Source organism: Zalophus californianus, chromosome 8 (assembly GCF_009762305.2).
Source record: "Zalophus californianus isolate mZalCal1 chromosome 8, mZalCal1.pri.v2, whole genome shotgun sequence".
Classification (NCBI taxonomy): Eukaryota; Metazoa; Chordata; class Mammalia; order Carnivora; family Otariidae; genus Zalophus; species Zalophus californianus.
In genome coordinates this window covers 108,272,793-108,289,283 of record NC_045602.1, presented here as the reverse complement: position 1 = coordinate 108,289,283, position 16,491 = coordinate 108,272,793, and the positions used below count along the sequence as shown (strand labels likewise).

At 44.5% G+C, this 16,491-nt stretch overlaps 1 protein-coding gene across 2 annotated transcripts in view; it reads right to left on the bottom strand.

Annotated features, from left to right (window-relative positions):
* Positions 1-1,019: 1,019 nt before the first annotated feature.
* The window catches only part of FERMT1 (fermitin family member 1), a 39,984-nt gene continuing 24,512 nt past the window's right edge, over positions 1,020-16,491 (bottom strand). Inside the window, exons 9-15 of one of the 2 annotated variants that reach the window (XR_003524885.1) lie at positions 16,126-16,250; positions 15,248-15,354; positions 13,602-13,823; positions 12,881-13,005; positions 11,443-11,584; positions 9,099-9,351; positions 1,020-1,149 (exon numbers count right to left, since the gene is read on the bottom strand). Coding sequence is in view for 1 of the 2 variants with exons in the window: in XM_027623781.1 (XP_027479582.1) it covers positions 9,178-9,351; positions 11,443-11,584; positions 12,881-13,005; positions 13,602-13,823; positions 15,248-15,354; positions 16,126-16,250 (895 nt within the window). In the remaining variant the exon portion in view is untranslated. Of the gene's footprint in view, positions 1,150-7,368; positions 9,352-11,442; positions 11,585-12,880; positions 13,006-13,601; positions 13,824-15,247; positions 15,355-16,125; positions 16,251-16,491 lie in introns of those variants that run through there. The other variant, XM_027623781.1, reaches the window with a different exon arrangement.

Below are 16,491 nucleotides of genomic sequence, written 5' to 3'. Positions count from 1 at the left end.
TTTCTGGAGGAACTGGCATTAATTTCATAAGGTAAGTCTGAGAAAGAACCCAAGATTAGAACTCTGAGATCATTTCCTTTTTTATGGGCAATTGATAACATGGAAAATACCTGTTTATTTTACTTGAAGAAGATATTTGAACCATCAACTTCCGAGAGTGATTTAAAAAAATTATCTGGCGAGGGTTGGTCTTGAGCAGAGTTACGTGGTAGATGATGTCATTTTGCAAGTGATGCTTTCAAGTGTTGAAAATATTTTTGTAATTCTTGTTCTGGAATTGCTTTCAGAATGAGTTTTTCACACACACACACAAAACAACCACCAGGGTTACTTTTGTTTGTTCAGTTGTTCACCAAAACATTTTATTAGTCACAATCTCATAACTCACCCTATTTAGTGTTGGATATTTCCAAAAATTGAACCCCTATGAAAGTAATGGAGATTCGTCAGCAGTAAGGATATCCCAAATAAGGTGAACCAGCCTTTGCTGAGAATTTCCAAAGGGGAGCTCTGAGGATGTTTAAAGCAGCACCATTGCAAAGGGTCCACACACATAACTTTATAAAATCATACCGTGTTAGGAGACCTTGAGATCTTAGGGTCCCCCAAACCAAACTTATTAGCTGTGTCCACTGACATCCCCTCTCTCCGGTATCCTTATATTTATTTACCAGTTGGATTTCCATCCACTATAGGTCAAGCTTGACCCTCTTCTCCAATACTCTACAAATTCAGTTCTTTACTATTCACCCCAATCAGGAATATATTCAGCAGCAAGTTACAGAAAACCCACTTAATAGTGGCTTAAACACATCTGTTTATTTTTCTTGTATAACAGAGTCCACAATTAGGCAGCTGTTGGTATCCCTTCAGCCACTCCACGATGACACAGACTTCTTCTGTTTTTAGGCTCTCCCATCTTCAGTGCATTTCCTTTATCCTCAAACTTGTTGCCTTCTGGTTGCAAGATAATTGCTGTAACCACAGGCATCATATCCAGACATTCAAGGCAGGCAGAACGGGAAAGGGTGAAGGTGAAGCCAGCTGCATCTCCCTTCTCTCAGGATAGAAAAAACGTCCCCAGAAATCTCCACAGCATACTTTCCCTTGGGCCTCATTTGGTTAGAACTGGACCATGGCCACTCCTACCTGCACAGGAAACAGAAGTTGGGGACAAGGATTGTCACAACTGGTGTAGACCATTAAGATCCATCACTGGGGCTGGACACATTGGTTTAGCCAAAAGGTCCTGTTAGCAAGGAAGAAGGGAAAATTGTGTTGGTAGGTCAATGATAGTGTTGGCCACAATCGCGGTGTGCTGATTTTACTTCTGAAACGGCTCTCAGTTCTCCCTACCTCTTTCCACTGGCTTAGCTCTGGTCTTCGGGGTCTTTTAATTTGGCTATCAGAGGCAGCCTCTGAACTGACCCATCAGCTTCCGGTGTGACCCTCCTCCATCCATTCTCCATCAGCTGCCAGACTTACATTCCTAAAACGCAAGTCTGATCATGGCACCCCATAGATAGGAACTGTCACTGGCTCTCTCGCTACTGATGACCTCTCTTCCAAGCTTGACCTTATTCCTGTCCTTCTCCCTACTCAGAAAACTCTTACTCATCCTTCAAAACCAAGTCTAAATATCCCTTTCTCTGGGAAATCCTTCCTCCTTTGCTCTTGACTCTAACAAAACTACTCCCTTCCTTTTGTTCTCATATGTCTTTTTTTAAAATTTATTTTAAAGATTTATTTATTTATTTGTGAGAGCGAGAATGAGAGAGAGAGAGAGAGAGTGTACATGAGAGGGGGGACGGTCAGAGGGAGTAGCAGGTTCCTCGCTGAGCAGGGAGCCCGATGCGGAACTCGATCCCGGGACTCCGGGATCATGACCTGAGCCGAAGGCAGTCGCTTAACCGACTGAGCCACCCGGGCACCCTATCTTTTTTTTTTTTTTTAAAGATTTTATTTATTCGTTTGAGAGAGAGAGAGAGAGCACAAGCAAGGGGAGTGGGAGAGAGAGAAGCAGGCTTCCTGCTGAGCAGAGAGCCTGACGTGGGGCTTGATCCTGGGACCCTGGGATCATGACCTGAGCCAAAGGCAGATGCTTAACCAACTGAGCCACCCAGGTGCCCCTCTCATGTATCTTTTTAACATATCAAGAATAATGCCTGTTATATAACATTACAGCATTATTTGCTCAGATGTCTGTCTCTTGCTAGATTATATTATCCTTAGCAGCTAGCGTAGTACCTAGCACACGGCAGGTGCTTATGGCAGAGGGAGCTACTTGTTTCTTAGTGTCTGTTCTCACCCTTTTTATCAGTAAAGGAACTCTGATTTTTAGTTGAGCCTATGGTGACTTTGAATAAAGGCCAAATATTTCAACCTCCCCTGTAGTTCATTGAAGCCATGTAACATAATGCCTGGAGCTAAAGCAGCCGTGTTGGATCATGAGATGACTTCGTGAATAGAAGTTGTGCTCAGGGGATGGGAAAGATGAAAGGACATGGGTCCTTGACATGGTATATAACGCTTTATTGGCCTGGGTTTGCCTTTGGAATTTCCAGTGGAAGGAAGAAAAGCCTCTTTTGTTTGAGCCACTATTATTTTCAATTTTCTGTCTCTTGTAGCTAAGCAATTTTAACTGATAGAAATATATATATTTATAATTAGATGTATTTACATATTATTGTTAATATGTATTTAATATATAATGTTATATATAATTAGTTATATATAATCATATAAATATATAAAATATAAATATAAAATATTATATATTATTATATATAATGTACATAATATATGTAACTAGTACATACATATACAATAAATGTAATAAGTTATATCAACTATATATTATATAAGCTACATGGCTTATATAATATAAAAATATAGTATATATGTGTGTGTTTGTGTATACATGTGCTTTTATTTTTATTATTTATCTATTTTAAAGATTTCATTCATTTATGTGAGAGAGAGAGAGGCAGAGATAGCGAGACAGAGCACAAGCAGGGAGAGGGAGAAGCAGGCTCCCCACTGAGCAGGGAGCCTAAGGCGGGGCTCAATCCCAGGACCCCGGGATCATGACCTGAGCCAAAGGCAGACGCTCCACCAACTGAGCCACCCAGGTGCCCCTGTATATGTGTTTTTAAGTGAATTGGTTGAAATACAGTTGGCTGAAACCTAGCATGGCTTGACGACTGTAGGCCCATAGCCAACATTAGGTTCTCAGATATATTAGCTATGTATTCATATATGTTAAGATATGTCAGTACTAGGCAGGGTATGCCTCCCACATGCCTGTGGTCTCATAGCCGACTGAATGCGCCTGTGTATATTACCTACCCCCAAGCACGTTAGCATTTGTAGCCACTTGTCCTAGAATGAACTTTGCTTAGGTTATAAGGAATGGATTATTGAACAGCTTCTTGCCAAGTGTTTGGCTGCCCATTTGCTCTTCTGATGTCTGCCTGATTGAAAGAACCATTTATAAAGGGAGGAAAATGTCAGAATAAAAACATTTCTCTTGGCCTCTAAAAGCAGAGCTCAGTCCCTGAGGGAAAGTCGCCTCTCTCTGGTGGAATTAGCATTAATTGCTTATATGCAATGGCGGGACCAGGGCCAACCATTTGTGGGGATGGGGGTGGAGGGGGTTGTCTCCGGTCATGGGTTGGTGTTTTCTCTGCTGAGAAGAAGGCAGAACTCTTTCCCCAACTCCTGAACGCCACCTCTGACCCAGATTTGCAATCAAATGTCATATTGGACAAGTGGGCCAGCAGTTGGAGTCTGAAGATTTTTTAGTAGAAATTTTCACTATTTTGACATTTGAAATCTGGTATAATGTAAATGAAGGACAAAATGTCTATGGAGTTTTGTAGGCCTTATAAGAATAGGTTGGGGGGGCGACATCACCTCAAGGGGATTATCAGAAATAAAGACAATCTAGGGCTCTTGGCTCAAGAGGGCCTCGCCATTCACACGGAATTATCAAGAGCAGTACTAAAGGGCACAGCTCAAGTCAGAAGGTCTGGGTTCAAATCCTGGCTTCCCACACTCTAGCTGGGTGACCTTGCCAAGCTGCTTGACTTCTCTGTCCACAACAGATCTGGTATGTGGTAGAGCTGGCTTGTCCCTGTCAGAGGGCTGGGTGTTCGGATGTCTTCCCAATTGTGTTCACTGATACCATGCCAGCTATGGTGGAAAATCAGCGAATCAGGTCTCCCCCTGCTGACCCTTACACACAGAGTATTAAACATTTACCAGCAACCACTTCACATTTCCTCATTGTGCAATGAGGTTGACAACACCTATTGCATCTAGAAGTTGAATTGAAAGGACTCATGGGAAGCACAAGTGATAGCCCTTAATACATGTTGGCATTCTAATTCTTTAAGCCATGTAATAATAGCCCTATCATTGTTGAGAATATTCTTTGGGAGGGGGTGCAGAAGCAAGATTTGACTTGCTCTCACGTCGGTTGGCACAACCGTTTAGCCTCCTGGTATCTATTTTGCCCCTGGGGCTTGACTGTCATGGCAGCCGGTCAACCTGCTCTGAAATTCGAGTTCTAGAACTATGTGTCCTGACTCAGATAATGGGCCAGTGGTGGCAGAGTGATGCAGAGTTTCGGAAGAAAAGCATGTGCATGGTGCATAGGAGGAGGGGATGTACCTCAACCTGATTGTGGGGGAAAAGGGACCACAACCAAAGAATGCTGGGGTACAAAGGGCTGTAAGAAACCACACAATCCAAATGCTTGTTCTACAGATGAGGAGACATACACTCTCAGATAGGGGCTTGGATTTTCCTCTGCTATTGTTGTTTCACTTTCCTTTTTTTTTTTTTTTAAGATTTTATTTGAGAGAGAGTGAGCAAGCATGAGTGGGGGGGCAGACCCCGGCGTTAATGACCTGAGCAGAAGGCAGATGCTTAACTGCCTGAGCCATCCAGGCACCACTTCCTTTTTTTTGGTAAAGATTTATTTATTTTAGAGGTCACATGGGGGACGGCGTTGGGGCAGGCAGAGGGAGAGAGAGAATCCCAAGCAGACTCTATGCTGAGTGTGGAACCTGATGGGGGTTTCAATCCCACAACCCTAAGATCATGACCTGAGCTGAAACCAGGAGTTGGATGCTTAACTGAGTCACCCAGGTCCCCTTCTGGTTTCCTTTTTTGACCAGGCTAATGCAATCACTGTTTTGAAGACATATCTGCATCCCCATGTTCACTGCAACATTATTTACAACAGCCAAAATATGGAAACAACTTGTCTATTGATGGGTAAATGGATAAAGATAAAATACATATGTATATGTACACAGTGGAATATTATTCAGCCATAAAAAAGAGGGAAATCCTGCCATTTGCAACAACATGGATGGACCTTGAGGGCATTATGCTAAGTGAAATAAGTCAGGCAGAAAAAGACAAATACTGTATAATCTTACTTATATGTGAAATCTAAAAGAAACAAACTCCTAGAAATAGAATAGATTGATGGTTGCCAGACGTGGGAGATGGAGGGTGGAGGAAATGGGTGAAGATAGGAAAAAAAATGTTTTAAAAGGGGAGGCATCATATTCCACATCAGAAGTTTTAAGTTGTCTTTGGGCAGGATCATAGCCCCATACTTTGCATTCAGCCAGCACTTAAATAGCTTTTTTTTTGCTCAGTGAATCTCTCATCAATTAGTCAATTTCCATGAATATGGAATGACTTAATAGATGTCATATTAAAATACAAAAACAAAAACCAGTATACGAGATGGTATAAAGGCTGGAAAGACACAACACAACCCAAAACACCAACAATGTGTGTCTTTGGATGGTGTTAGTAAGACGAACCTGGCTTTGAATTCTGGTTCTGCTGCTTACTGGTGGTGTGACCTTAGGCAAGTGCTTCACCTTCTGAGCCTGTTTTCTCTCTTGTGAAATAAGAAGGCAAGCCGTTCCTGTCCACCAATGGGTTGATGTGAGAATTGTGAAGGGACATCTATAAACTGCATGTCACTATCTGTTACGGACCCTCTACCACTAAATCAAAGAACCGTCCTGGACATTCGTCCCTCAAATCAAGAGGCCCTCCAATGCTCTCCCGCCTCTGGATAGTTCTTTGATTTCTGGTGCTTTTTCCAAAAGGTAGACCTGGGAAAAAAGAGCTCATGATGTCAGGAAATCTAGGGACTTTCAGTGGGAAAGGAGTTGAGGCCAACGGTGAAGTGAGGTTTCTAAGTCAATCTCACTGGGAAGAATGGGCTCGGATCTTGGAATTGTGAGGGAAAGTATGCCTTAAACCTGAAAGTTGCATTCCTTTTTCTTTTTCTTTATAAAGATTTTTATTTATTTATTGAGAGAGAGAGAGAATGGTAGAGAGAGAGCATGAGAGGGAAGAAGGTCAGAGGGAGCAGCAGACTCCCTGCTGAGCAGGGAGCCCCATGCGGCACTCGACCCCGGGACTCCAGGATCATGACCCAAGCCCAAGGCAGTCGCTTAACCGACTGAGCCACCCAGGCGCCCCGCATTCCTTTTTCATGGGGAAGAAAATATTCACCTTTTTAGAGTGAGCAGAGTGGAGAGGACGCAACCAGACCATACTCAAATCCATATAAAGCGTTTATTTAAAAAAGTCCTATAAAATAATAATAAATGCAGATTTCCCCATCTAGTGTAGATAAGAAAGCATATGAGGCTGAAAGGCACACATTAATTTAAAATTTCATCACAGGGAGTCAGATGACCTTTTGCACCCAATGTGAAAAGAAGTCCTTAAGTTGCTTTTTGGAATAGCAGCATTTAAAGTTTTCTTATCACACTTGTTTATTCCTTTGGGATATGGCAGTGAGGTCAGGGAAGAAATGTTCCCCAGAAAGTTTGGTTAAAACCAGTCAACTCCTTTGAATGTTTTCATGGAAATGTCAGACAACCATGAAAAGCTAAGGATGAGGGTCACACTAAAGGTCTAGCTTTGGTAAATGATGTAGAGCTATACTGGGCAGCAGACAGGTCAAATGTGACATCCAGGAGCACTAGTTTCATGTAGGGCCTGACGTGCTTTTCTTTTTTTTTTTTAAAGATTTTTTAATTTATTCATGAAAGACAGAGAGAGAGAGAGAGAGAGAGAGAGAGAGAGAGAGAGGCAGAGGGAGAAGCAGGCTCCCAAGGAGCAGGGAGCCCAATGCGGGACTCGATCCCAGGACTCTGGGACCATGACCTGAGCCGAAGGCAGATGCTCAACCATCTGAGCCACCCAGGCGCCCTTTTTTTTTTTTTTTTAAGATTTTATTTATTTATTTGAGAGAGAGAGAGTACAATCTGGGGAGAGAGGCAGAGGGAGAGGGAGAAGCAGGCTTCCCACAGAGCAGGGAGCCTGATGCAGGGCTCGATCCCAGGACTCTGGGATCATGACCTGAGCTGAAGGCAGACCCTTAACGACTGAGCCACCCAGGTGCCCCGGGCCTGACATACTCTTAAAGGCCTGACTTAGGTTCTAAAATTATAGAGCCCAAGACTATACAGAAATGACCAACACCAAGTTGAACAGTATGCTCCGCACTAGTTTCTATACAAAACATTTCAAACTAAGTTCTTTATGACGTGGACCAGATCTGCCAAGTGCCTAAGCCACGTCCAAGCTTTAAGCGAGGCCTCGGAAGTTCACCTGGTGCCTGGGGAGTTTCATGAACCTTCACCCCTAAGGAGAGGCTGAAAGAGGAATTTCTAGTAACAGCTTCCAGCTCAGGGCCTGGGGGTTCCCTAGACAAGGCTGTCCTAATGTGTCTCCTAGAGCTGTGGAAGATCTCTGGTCTCAAAAGAAAGCAACAGGTGATACTTTGGGGCATCTGAGCTCGGGCCAGGCCCCCAGAGTTTTGCATCCTAGAAGAATTTCAAAATGGAAATGGAGCCTCTGCTTTACCCTTGCAGCCCAAGCCCTTTCTGTGGCAGCAGAACATTCATAAAAACATAATTAAAATACCATCTGATATTTCCCTCTGCCCCGGATATCACTTCTTTCCTTCTCAAAACCCACTCCTCCCAAAGCTGACAAACCAAAGCAGAAAATGACAACTGAGGCAGTGATTACCTGGCTCATGCCCATGTCTTGACGCAGAGATGACAGAGCGAAAAGCAGAGAAAACAGAAGTCTGTTATTGGCTCCTGATTGACGAAATGTACACAGAAGCCAGGTGGGGGGAAGCCATCAGCCCTTGAACTTGGTGGTCTTTGAGAATGGGCTTGTCCTTCTCTCTCTGACCAGCTGGGAGGGAGACCCCATAGTAAGTCCTGACGTGGGGAGGTGGTTTTTATAAACAGAGAGAACTGGACCCATTTTCCTGAGCCCCAGCTTAGAGGAACAGCAGTTGAGACCTGCAGCGTCGTTGAGGAATGGCTTTCCCCATACCTCTGTGTCACCCCTGTCATCCGGAAAGACTTAAAGATGGCGAGGGACCCTCAGGAACGGAATAGGCCTTGCAAGTGGTAGAAGTAACCTGAGCGGGACCAAAGTCCAAGGCCAGATGGGGCAGTAGTCACCTCCGTGGAAGTCACTGTGAACTGATGACCTGGAAGCTCACTGCTCTGACCCCTTGTCACCAACCAGCACCAGGTAACTCCACCTCTCCCCTCGCCACCCCCAGGCCTTGACCTATAGGGAGAAAGTCTATATGTGTGTGGGGACTCCCTCTGCCATTTTCACAAGATAGGAGCTAAAAGAGGTTCTGTTAGGAAAGACAAAGTACTTTTTATACCTGAGTTATGGAATAAGATCCATCCCTGGCTACCTGTGCTTTCGACCTTTCTGTCTTTCGCTGACTTAGCGACAAAGCAGAGAAGCATTCTGGTGACTTCTAGCCATAGACCTGCAGGGTCTGCAAGTCACAGAACTGTAGCTCCACGCTGGGCCACAGCGCAATCTTTGTCTACTAGCCCGTTTCCCACCCACCCATTTTACAGAAAAGGCAGCTGAGGCCCCTTCCATCACTGGTAGGACAAGGTAAAGAAAGGAACAGGATATGCTAGGCAGTGTGTCTGAAATGGGATGCGGATCCTTGTGTGAGTGACCAGTGGTGAGTATGTGCTGTCAGTCTGCAGTGTACACACCGTGCGAGCCAAGGATCCCATCTGTCCAGGAAGGACCATCCTTGGCTCCCCCTCTGTGTGTAGGCAGGTCGGTTTTGCTTCATTCCTGACCACCAGTCAGCTTGTGGAACAGGTCCTCGTCAAGGGTCTCATTCTGGTCCTTAGACCGAGTGGACAAGAAAATGTAGCCCCCAATGTATTCATGAACGATCTTGCAATCCGCACTCAGGCAGGTGAACGCGATGGAGACGTTCTGGTCAAATTCGATTGCCACCTGGAAGAGGAAGGCACAGGTAAGCTTAAACATTTCAAGGAAAATGAGGAAAAAACTGCCTTGTGAAAGGGACATGTGGGTGGCTCAGTCGTTAAGCGTCTGCCTTCCGCTCAGGTCATGATCCGGCAGTCCTGGGATGGAGCCCCACACTGGGCTCCTGCTCAGCGGGAAGCCTGCTTCTCCCTCTCCCACTCCCCCTGCTTGTGTTCACTCTCACTGTCTCTCTCTCTCTGTCAAATAAATAAAATCTTAAAAAAAAAGACAAAAACTGCCTTGTGATGACCCCAGAGCTGAGGACTGCTTAGGTGGCTTATAGATGATTTCCCTCCCCTCCTCCCCGCCAAATCCACAAAAACCCCACCCAACCAAAAAAAACCCCAATCACCACTTCCATTAAACGCTTACAGTCAACAAGTCTTTGCTCTCTGTGCGCCCTCTTGTGGTCTCAACTATGCTGCACACCTGGCAAAACATTCCAGCTCCCAACACACATGGTTCTTTTTGGTCGCTCATGTTTAGACATTAAGAACTTCCTAAGCACTCTCTCTGTCAAGGGGCAGGGAGCTTTGCAGACTCTTTAATGGAGACTAAAAGGCTCACCTGAATTTTCGTACACCCAACAGCCCTGCACCCCTTCCCAGCTGAAAGTCATAAACTCTAAACACTGGAAGAAACAGATTTCACTGGTTCTCAACCTTGGTTGCCCATTGGAATCACCGGTGGACCTTTAAAAGCTGCTGCCAGGCTCCCACTCCCAGAGACTGGGATTTGATGGGTCTGCGGTGTGGTCCGGGCAGCAGGGTGTTAAAGCTCCCAGGTGATGCTGATATGCAACAAGGTTTTAGAGCCACTGCCTGAGAGGTCACCGAATCTCAAACTTTTATTCTTTTTTTTTTTTAAAGATTTTATTTTTATTTATTCGAGAGAGAGAGAGAATGAAAGATAGAGAGCACGAGAGGGAAGAGGGTCAGAGGGAGAAGCAGACACCCTGCTGAGCAGGGAGCCCGATGTGGGCCTCGATCCCAGGACTCCAGGATCATGACCTGAGCCGAAGGCAGTCGCTTAACCAACTGAGCCACCCAGGCGCCCTCAAACTTTTATTCTATAAATGAGTGCCCCCATGGTTAACAGCCCTGCTGAGAGGAATCCACAGTTCTTTAAAAAAAGGTGTGAGTCTCCTCCCATCCCTCTAGGCTTTCTACCGGAAAAATGAGAAAACGAAGGAGAAATGAGAATTCTAGATCAGCAACATCAGAATTTTTTTTAAAGATTTTATTTATTTGAGAGAGAGAATGAGATAGAGAGAGCATGGGGGGGGGTCAGAGGGAGAAGCAGACTCCCTGCTGAGCAGGGAGCCTGATGCAGGACTCGATCCCGGGACTCCAGGATCATGACCTGAGCCGAAGGCAGTCACTTAACCAACTGAGCCACCCAGGCACCCCATCAGAGTGTTTTAAATCAGCTGGATGCTAAGGTGCCTCTGACTTGATCTAGAATTTCCCATGCTATAGACCTGGCTTGACCTTAGCCCCCTGGGGTGCAACTGCAATTGATGGGAGACAGAGGTTTTGGGGGCTCCTTAACTCAGGAGGCAAAGCTTTCCTCAGTCATCCCTGCTCATGTCCCTTGCTTCTCTAGCAGTTTTTCCCTTTGGGGACTGGAATGCTCTCCAGGTGGGCAGTTGAGCCTCTGAGTCCTCGACAGGTTAGACCTCTTGGCAGCCAGTCAGATGAAGCCTTTTTGGAATCATTTTGGATGACAGCCCCATCTCAGACAATTTCTGCTAAGCAGTTATCAGCATCTTACATAATCCTATGCTGAGCTGAAGGAAACTAATCAAACTGCTCAGCAGTTTTAGAGTCTGTATGGAAACTCCAGATGGAGGCTAAGCCAACTTGTGGTGTTAATTCAAAACGATTTGGCCTGTACTTGTTAGTGAACTGCCCAGAACTGCCTATGATTAGTTTAGCAGACAACTGGCACACGCTTGTGGTTTCTGAGTTCTACATATATGAACAGAGTAATCTACAACTCTGATGGAACACACATTTATAGCCTCAACACTGAATACACAGAAAACTTTTAGTGTACCTGTCGGATTTCCCAGTTGACGTTCCACTGTTTCATATTTGTGAATCTCCATGTTGTAATTGGAATCCCAGTGGCTGCATCGATTCTAATCAACCTATTATATGAAACTCCCAGAATATCATCTTTCTTGCTTCCTTTAAATCTAAAAAAAAAAATTAATATGAATTAAAAGAGGCAACTGCTTCCTATAATATGATGGTCATTCTTACTACAATCTCTTGAAGATAATAGGAACATTTCTAAATGATATCCAAAGAATGGACAGCGAGGGATTAACTTTTCTACAGAATGGATTTTTTACTGTGATAGGAAGGGAATATGAAGAATGGAGAGAATTGAGGCTGTCCTGCAGACATCTTTATGTGAAACTGACATCAGAGGAAAGCAAAGTGAGAGAGGGTCAAGTCAATGAATTTAAAATCAGCTGTGTATGCCAGGCACCCTTCTAGGCACAGGGAATACATTAGTGACCTAATTGGATAGAAAATGTCTAACTTCATGGAGCTTGTATTCTAGCCGGGAAGAGGGTCATGAATAAGTGAAATATATATGGCAGATAAGGATCATGAAGGAAAATAAAGCGTAGAAGGGGGACAGGGAATACTGGCAATGGGGTGGTTACAGTTTTAAAAAGCGAGTCGGGGAAGACTGCAGCGGGAAAGGACATTTGATTAAAGATGTCTGTGAGGAATGAGCCCCATGGGTATCCGGGGAAAGAGCTGTAGGGAGAGGGCACGGCCAGTGGAAGGCTGCAGCTTTCTTTTTCTTTTTTTCCTTTTTTTGGGGGCATGCTCAAGGACCTGCCAGGAGGCCAGGGTGGCTGGGCACCATAAAGGAGGGGCAGAGGATGTGAAATCCCAGAGCTAAGGTCGTACAGGGCCATTGTAAGGATTTGGCTTATACCCTGCGTGAGCCAGGAGGCCTTCAGATGGTTCTGGGCAGACGCCTGCTATGGTTTGACTCAGGTCTTAAAAGGATCACTCTAGCAGCCAACTTGAAAACTTAGGGGAACAAAGGGAGAAGCAGGGAGCCCAGGGAAGTACTGTGAAGAGAAGGTGTGGAAGATCGTTACGAGCAGCCAATGTGTTTGGGCCATTTGTGAGAGGACTGTGTTCTTTATTATTTTTTTAAAGATTTTATTTACTTATTTGAGATAGAGAGAGAGAGCGCGCAAGCTGCAGGGAGGGGCAGAGGGAGAGGGAGAAGCAGACTCTTCGCTGAGCAGGGAGCCCCTATGTGGGGCTCGATCCCAGGACCCTGGGATCATGACCTGAGCCGAAGGCAGATGCTTAACTGACTAAGCCAGCCAGGCGCCCGAGAGGACAGTATTCTAAAATTAAAAAGAGTTCTACATTCTAGACTGGGAATAAACTGGGCTCCAAGAAAGGCACTTAGAAACAAATAGGAAGTGAGAGAGGCAAGTGAACACTGTGATCACCTGACAAGGTAGTAGGTGAGGCCAAATTCAGGTAGAGATTGCCAGGCCTGGATAAACCGCAGCTTGGCTTCGACCAGCGGCATCTGGGCCACATTCTGGTGGGCTTCTAGAATCCGGGCTGCCAGCTAAGCAGAAGTGGAAAACGTTGAACCGTCCTTGGCATACACTTAACTGTTCTGTAATCATCCCTTTAGCTCAGATCCCCAGTGAGAAAAATAAATGCAAGGCCCAACTGCAACTCTACAAAGACAATTCATTCCCATTCATTCATCCTCTGTTCCTCTCTGTCCTTCTATAAAACACATAAATCACTGAGGAGAAGAAGGAACAACATCAGCAAACACCTAAACTCTAAGGTTCATGGAGATGGAGAGTTCTGGGTCCCTCTTTCTGGAATATGTATGGTGTCCGTGGACAATGGTTCCTCTTATATCAGTTTATCTGTGTAACTTTTAACCCCCTCTAATGGAAGCATAATTTACATTTTTAATTTGTGGGATTTAATAATTTTAATGAAATCTGGGACTACTGCCATGTACAGTTAGCGGCAGTCAGCGCTAACAAAAGGAACAGTAATTTCTTAACATCGTCTAATACTGAGTCCATAGTCAAAAATCCCCATCAGCCGATTTTTCATGATGGCCTCGATCATTTTAATTCCTCATTTTACCCCAGAAAATAGAGTTTACTGAAATAATTGCTCCAACAAGATTAGCAGTACCTGCTTTGACTTGTGTTTTTTTGCACACCGAGGTGACACAAAACATTCAGGGTTCATGTCCATGGTTTCAAGACTGGAAGCCACCTGAGATGCTGAGTTCCGGTTTTTCATCCTCAGAAATGAAAGGATGTTGAGGACCTCTGGCTGATAGGAGCTGTCTGCCATGGTTTTGCCCTTCGATGCCAGGATGCAGGCAGCCATCCACTGGGCATACTGATTCTCCTGCAGCAAACATCAGAGGGCTGAGACACAAATTCAAGTGCAAAGCCACCCCGCTGGGAACAGAACAGGATGTGGGCTTTTCATCTCTACAATACACGAAACTGTCACCTACCAAGCAAAGAAAGATGTGAAGTGCCACATATTCTGAGTGGCTGTCAATCACCTAATTTAACACTCACCAAGAGCTCTTGAGTCCTGGGTTGAGTTTCTCTATGCTAAGGGGCTAGAGAATAGGAATGTCAGTTGTGATCCATTCCATGCAGAGAACTTTGCATTGAAAGATGAACCAAGGACACAGGAGCACCATGGAGGACAGACAGGTGAAAACCCAAGCTACCTGACTGCCTTCCTTGATACCTATTTCCATGTTCATATCATGTCTGATCTCTATGACAGAAGGAAGGGAGGAAAAAGATCATGAACTGATTTCCCATACTATGTCTACCCTGGCCTATCCTTAGTAAAGATTCTAATCCCAAGGGAGGAATCAGGTCCACTGATGGGCTCTGAACCAGTCAGTGGTGGCCTCTATTGCTCTTGAACGTTTGTGTTCATTTTTTTTTTTAAGATTTTATTTATTTATTTGACAGAGAGAGACACAGGGAGAGAGGGAACACAAGCAGGGGGAGTGGGAGAGGGAGAAGTAGGCTTCCCGCGGAGCAGAAAGCCCGATGTGGGGCTCGATCCCAGGACCCCGGGATCATGACCTGAGCCGAAGGCGGACGCTTAACGACTGAGCCACCCAGGCGCCCCTGCCCCTTGTGTTTATTTTTTACCTCAGGGAGCCAAGAGGCACAGTGCTAGAAGCTGAGGGGATGCAGCCGAAGAGAGGAATTCTTCAGAGCAATAGTCATTGTGGTGCACTGAATTACTGACCTCAGTCTTCATCCTCCTGGTATCCACAGTTTTTGCCGTGGGATTTTACAGTCTGTCTCACTGGAGCCAGAGTGTAATTTCCCACCTCTTGACTTTGAGCCCCACCATGGACTTGCTTTAGCCAATGGAATGTGGGTGGAAATAACAGTGTACTACTTGCCGGCCCAAGCTTTAGGAGGTCTGCCATGTTTGTAATTCCTCTCTTGCACTTCTGCCATCACTGTGAGCAGAGCCTCCCCAGGCAGCCTGGCACCCAGAATAAATACAAGGAGCTTAACTTTGAGCCAGGAGCCAAGCCTAGCCAGACCTACAACTAGAAGCAGATCCGTCCAGATGACATGAGGTTGGATCATCTGAGCCCCGGCCTACTCGTCGATGTTTCAGAGGCAAATGTTTATTGGTATATGTTGTTTGATTTTGTGGTTGTTTGTTACAAAGCAATAACTGACCAATGAGTGTTCTCATTGGAGAAGACATCTCAGCTGGTTTGTCCTTAGGCTTAAGAAAGGTAAAGGACTTAGCATTTTTTTTTTTTTTTTTTTACTTACATGGTCACATCTCAGATACACTTCATTCATACCATCAGCAACAGGGATTAGTAACTTGATTCCAAATTTTCTCCCTGCTACGTTGACATCTGGCACAACCTCACAGCCTGAATGATAAAAGGCAGGGACAAAATTGAGCTCTGAGAAATATGTTATATAAATCAGGTGTGCCTCTAAAAGAAACACTTTGAACATAAGCCCTTCAGATTTGGTTTTCCTCTGAAAAACTGAGGAGCAAGCAGACAACATTAACTAAAGGGTAACTAAATAAGACTCATGAACAATTCACATGGATAAGAGAAAATATCTTCTGTTATGATTTTCTTAAGTATCTCATAAACTGAATTCATTTTCCAGGTCAATTTGGCTATGCTAACTCATAGTAACATGGAGCTATGAATATGAACTTTTAAATAAACCAAAGTAGAGGGAATTCTCTTACTGTCACAATGATAAGGGAATTGAGTACACTGGTTAATTAAATATTTCAGTTAATGGAGTTACCAGCACACTCACAGCCACTTTCAGAAATTAGAACAGAAACTAAAGTGACATTGAATTAAACAACCATTCTGGAATTTAGAAAGCTTTTCAGGATCCTACAATGCCTCATGTAGTACATGGATGACACCAATTACCACCACTCCGCAGACTTGGATACACCGGGGAAGAAGGGAGAGCAGAATGCAAATAATCACATTTATCGCACCATATTCCAGGCTCATGCTCCATGGGGAAGGGCGCTGCAGGCAGGCTGCCAAGTGGAAACCAGTGAAATAGAGAGGTTCCTCTGGAAGTAAGCCCTACTTCATTGACTAGGAGGTTGGCTTTCATGGCTGGGTCATGACAAGCCATACCCAGATGTAGGACTCTCTTACCTCTAAGATTTAGTTTTTCTACTGGTTCTCCTTGCTCAAGTTCCTTATTTTTAAAGTAGGCTATAGATGTGTCTTTAAAGATGAACCAATACTGTTTGAAAGCCTTTAATATTAGCTTCTTGGGCCTGCAAATTAAAGTACAGTAAGCATTTTAACAGCCATCCAGAAATGTAGGGACACATTGCAAATTTCAAGTGGCTCCAGATGCTCTGGAAACCTGTTCAAACAACATACTCTTTATTGTTGAAAGTAATTTTCACGTTGCTAACTCGTTTCTAAAAACTGAAAATGAGGTTTTTAATAGATATAGAAGTTAATGCAGAGTCTCAGGATTTAGACCACTTTGGCTTTGCTACTGCCTAACAT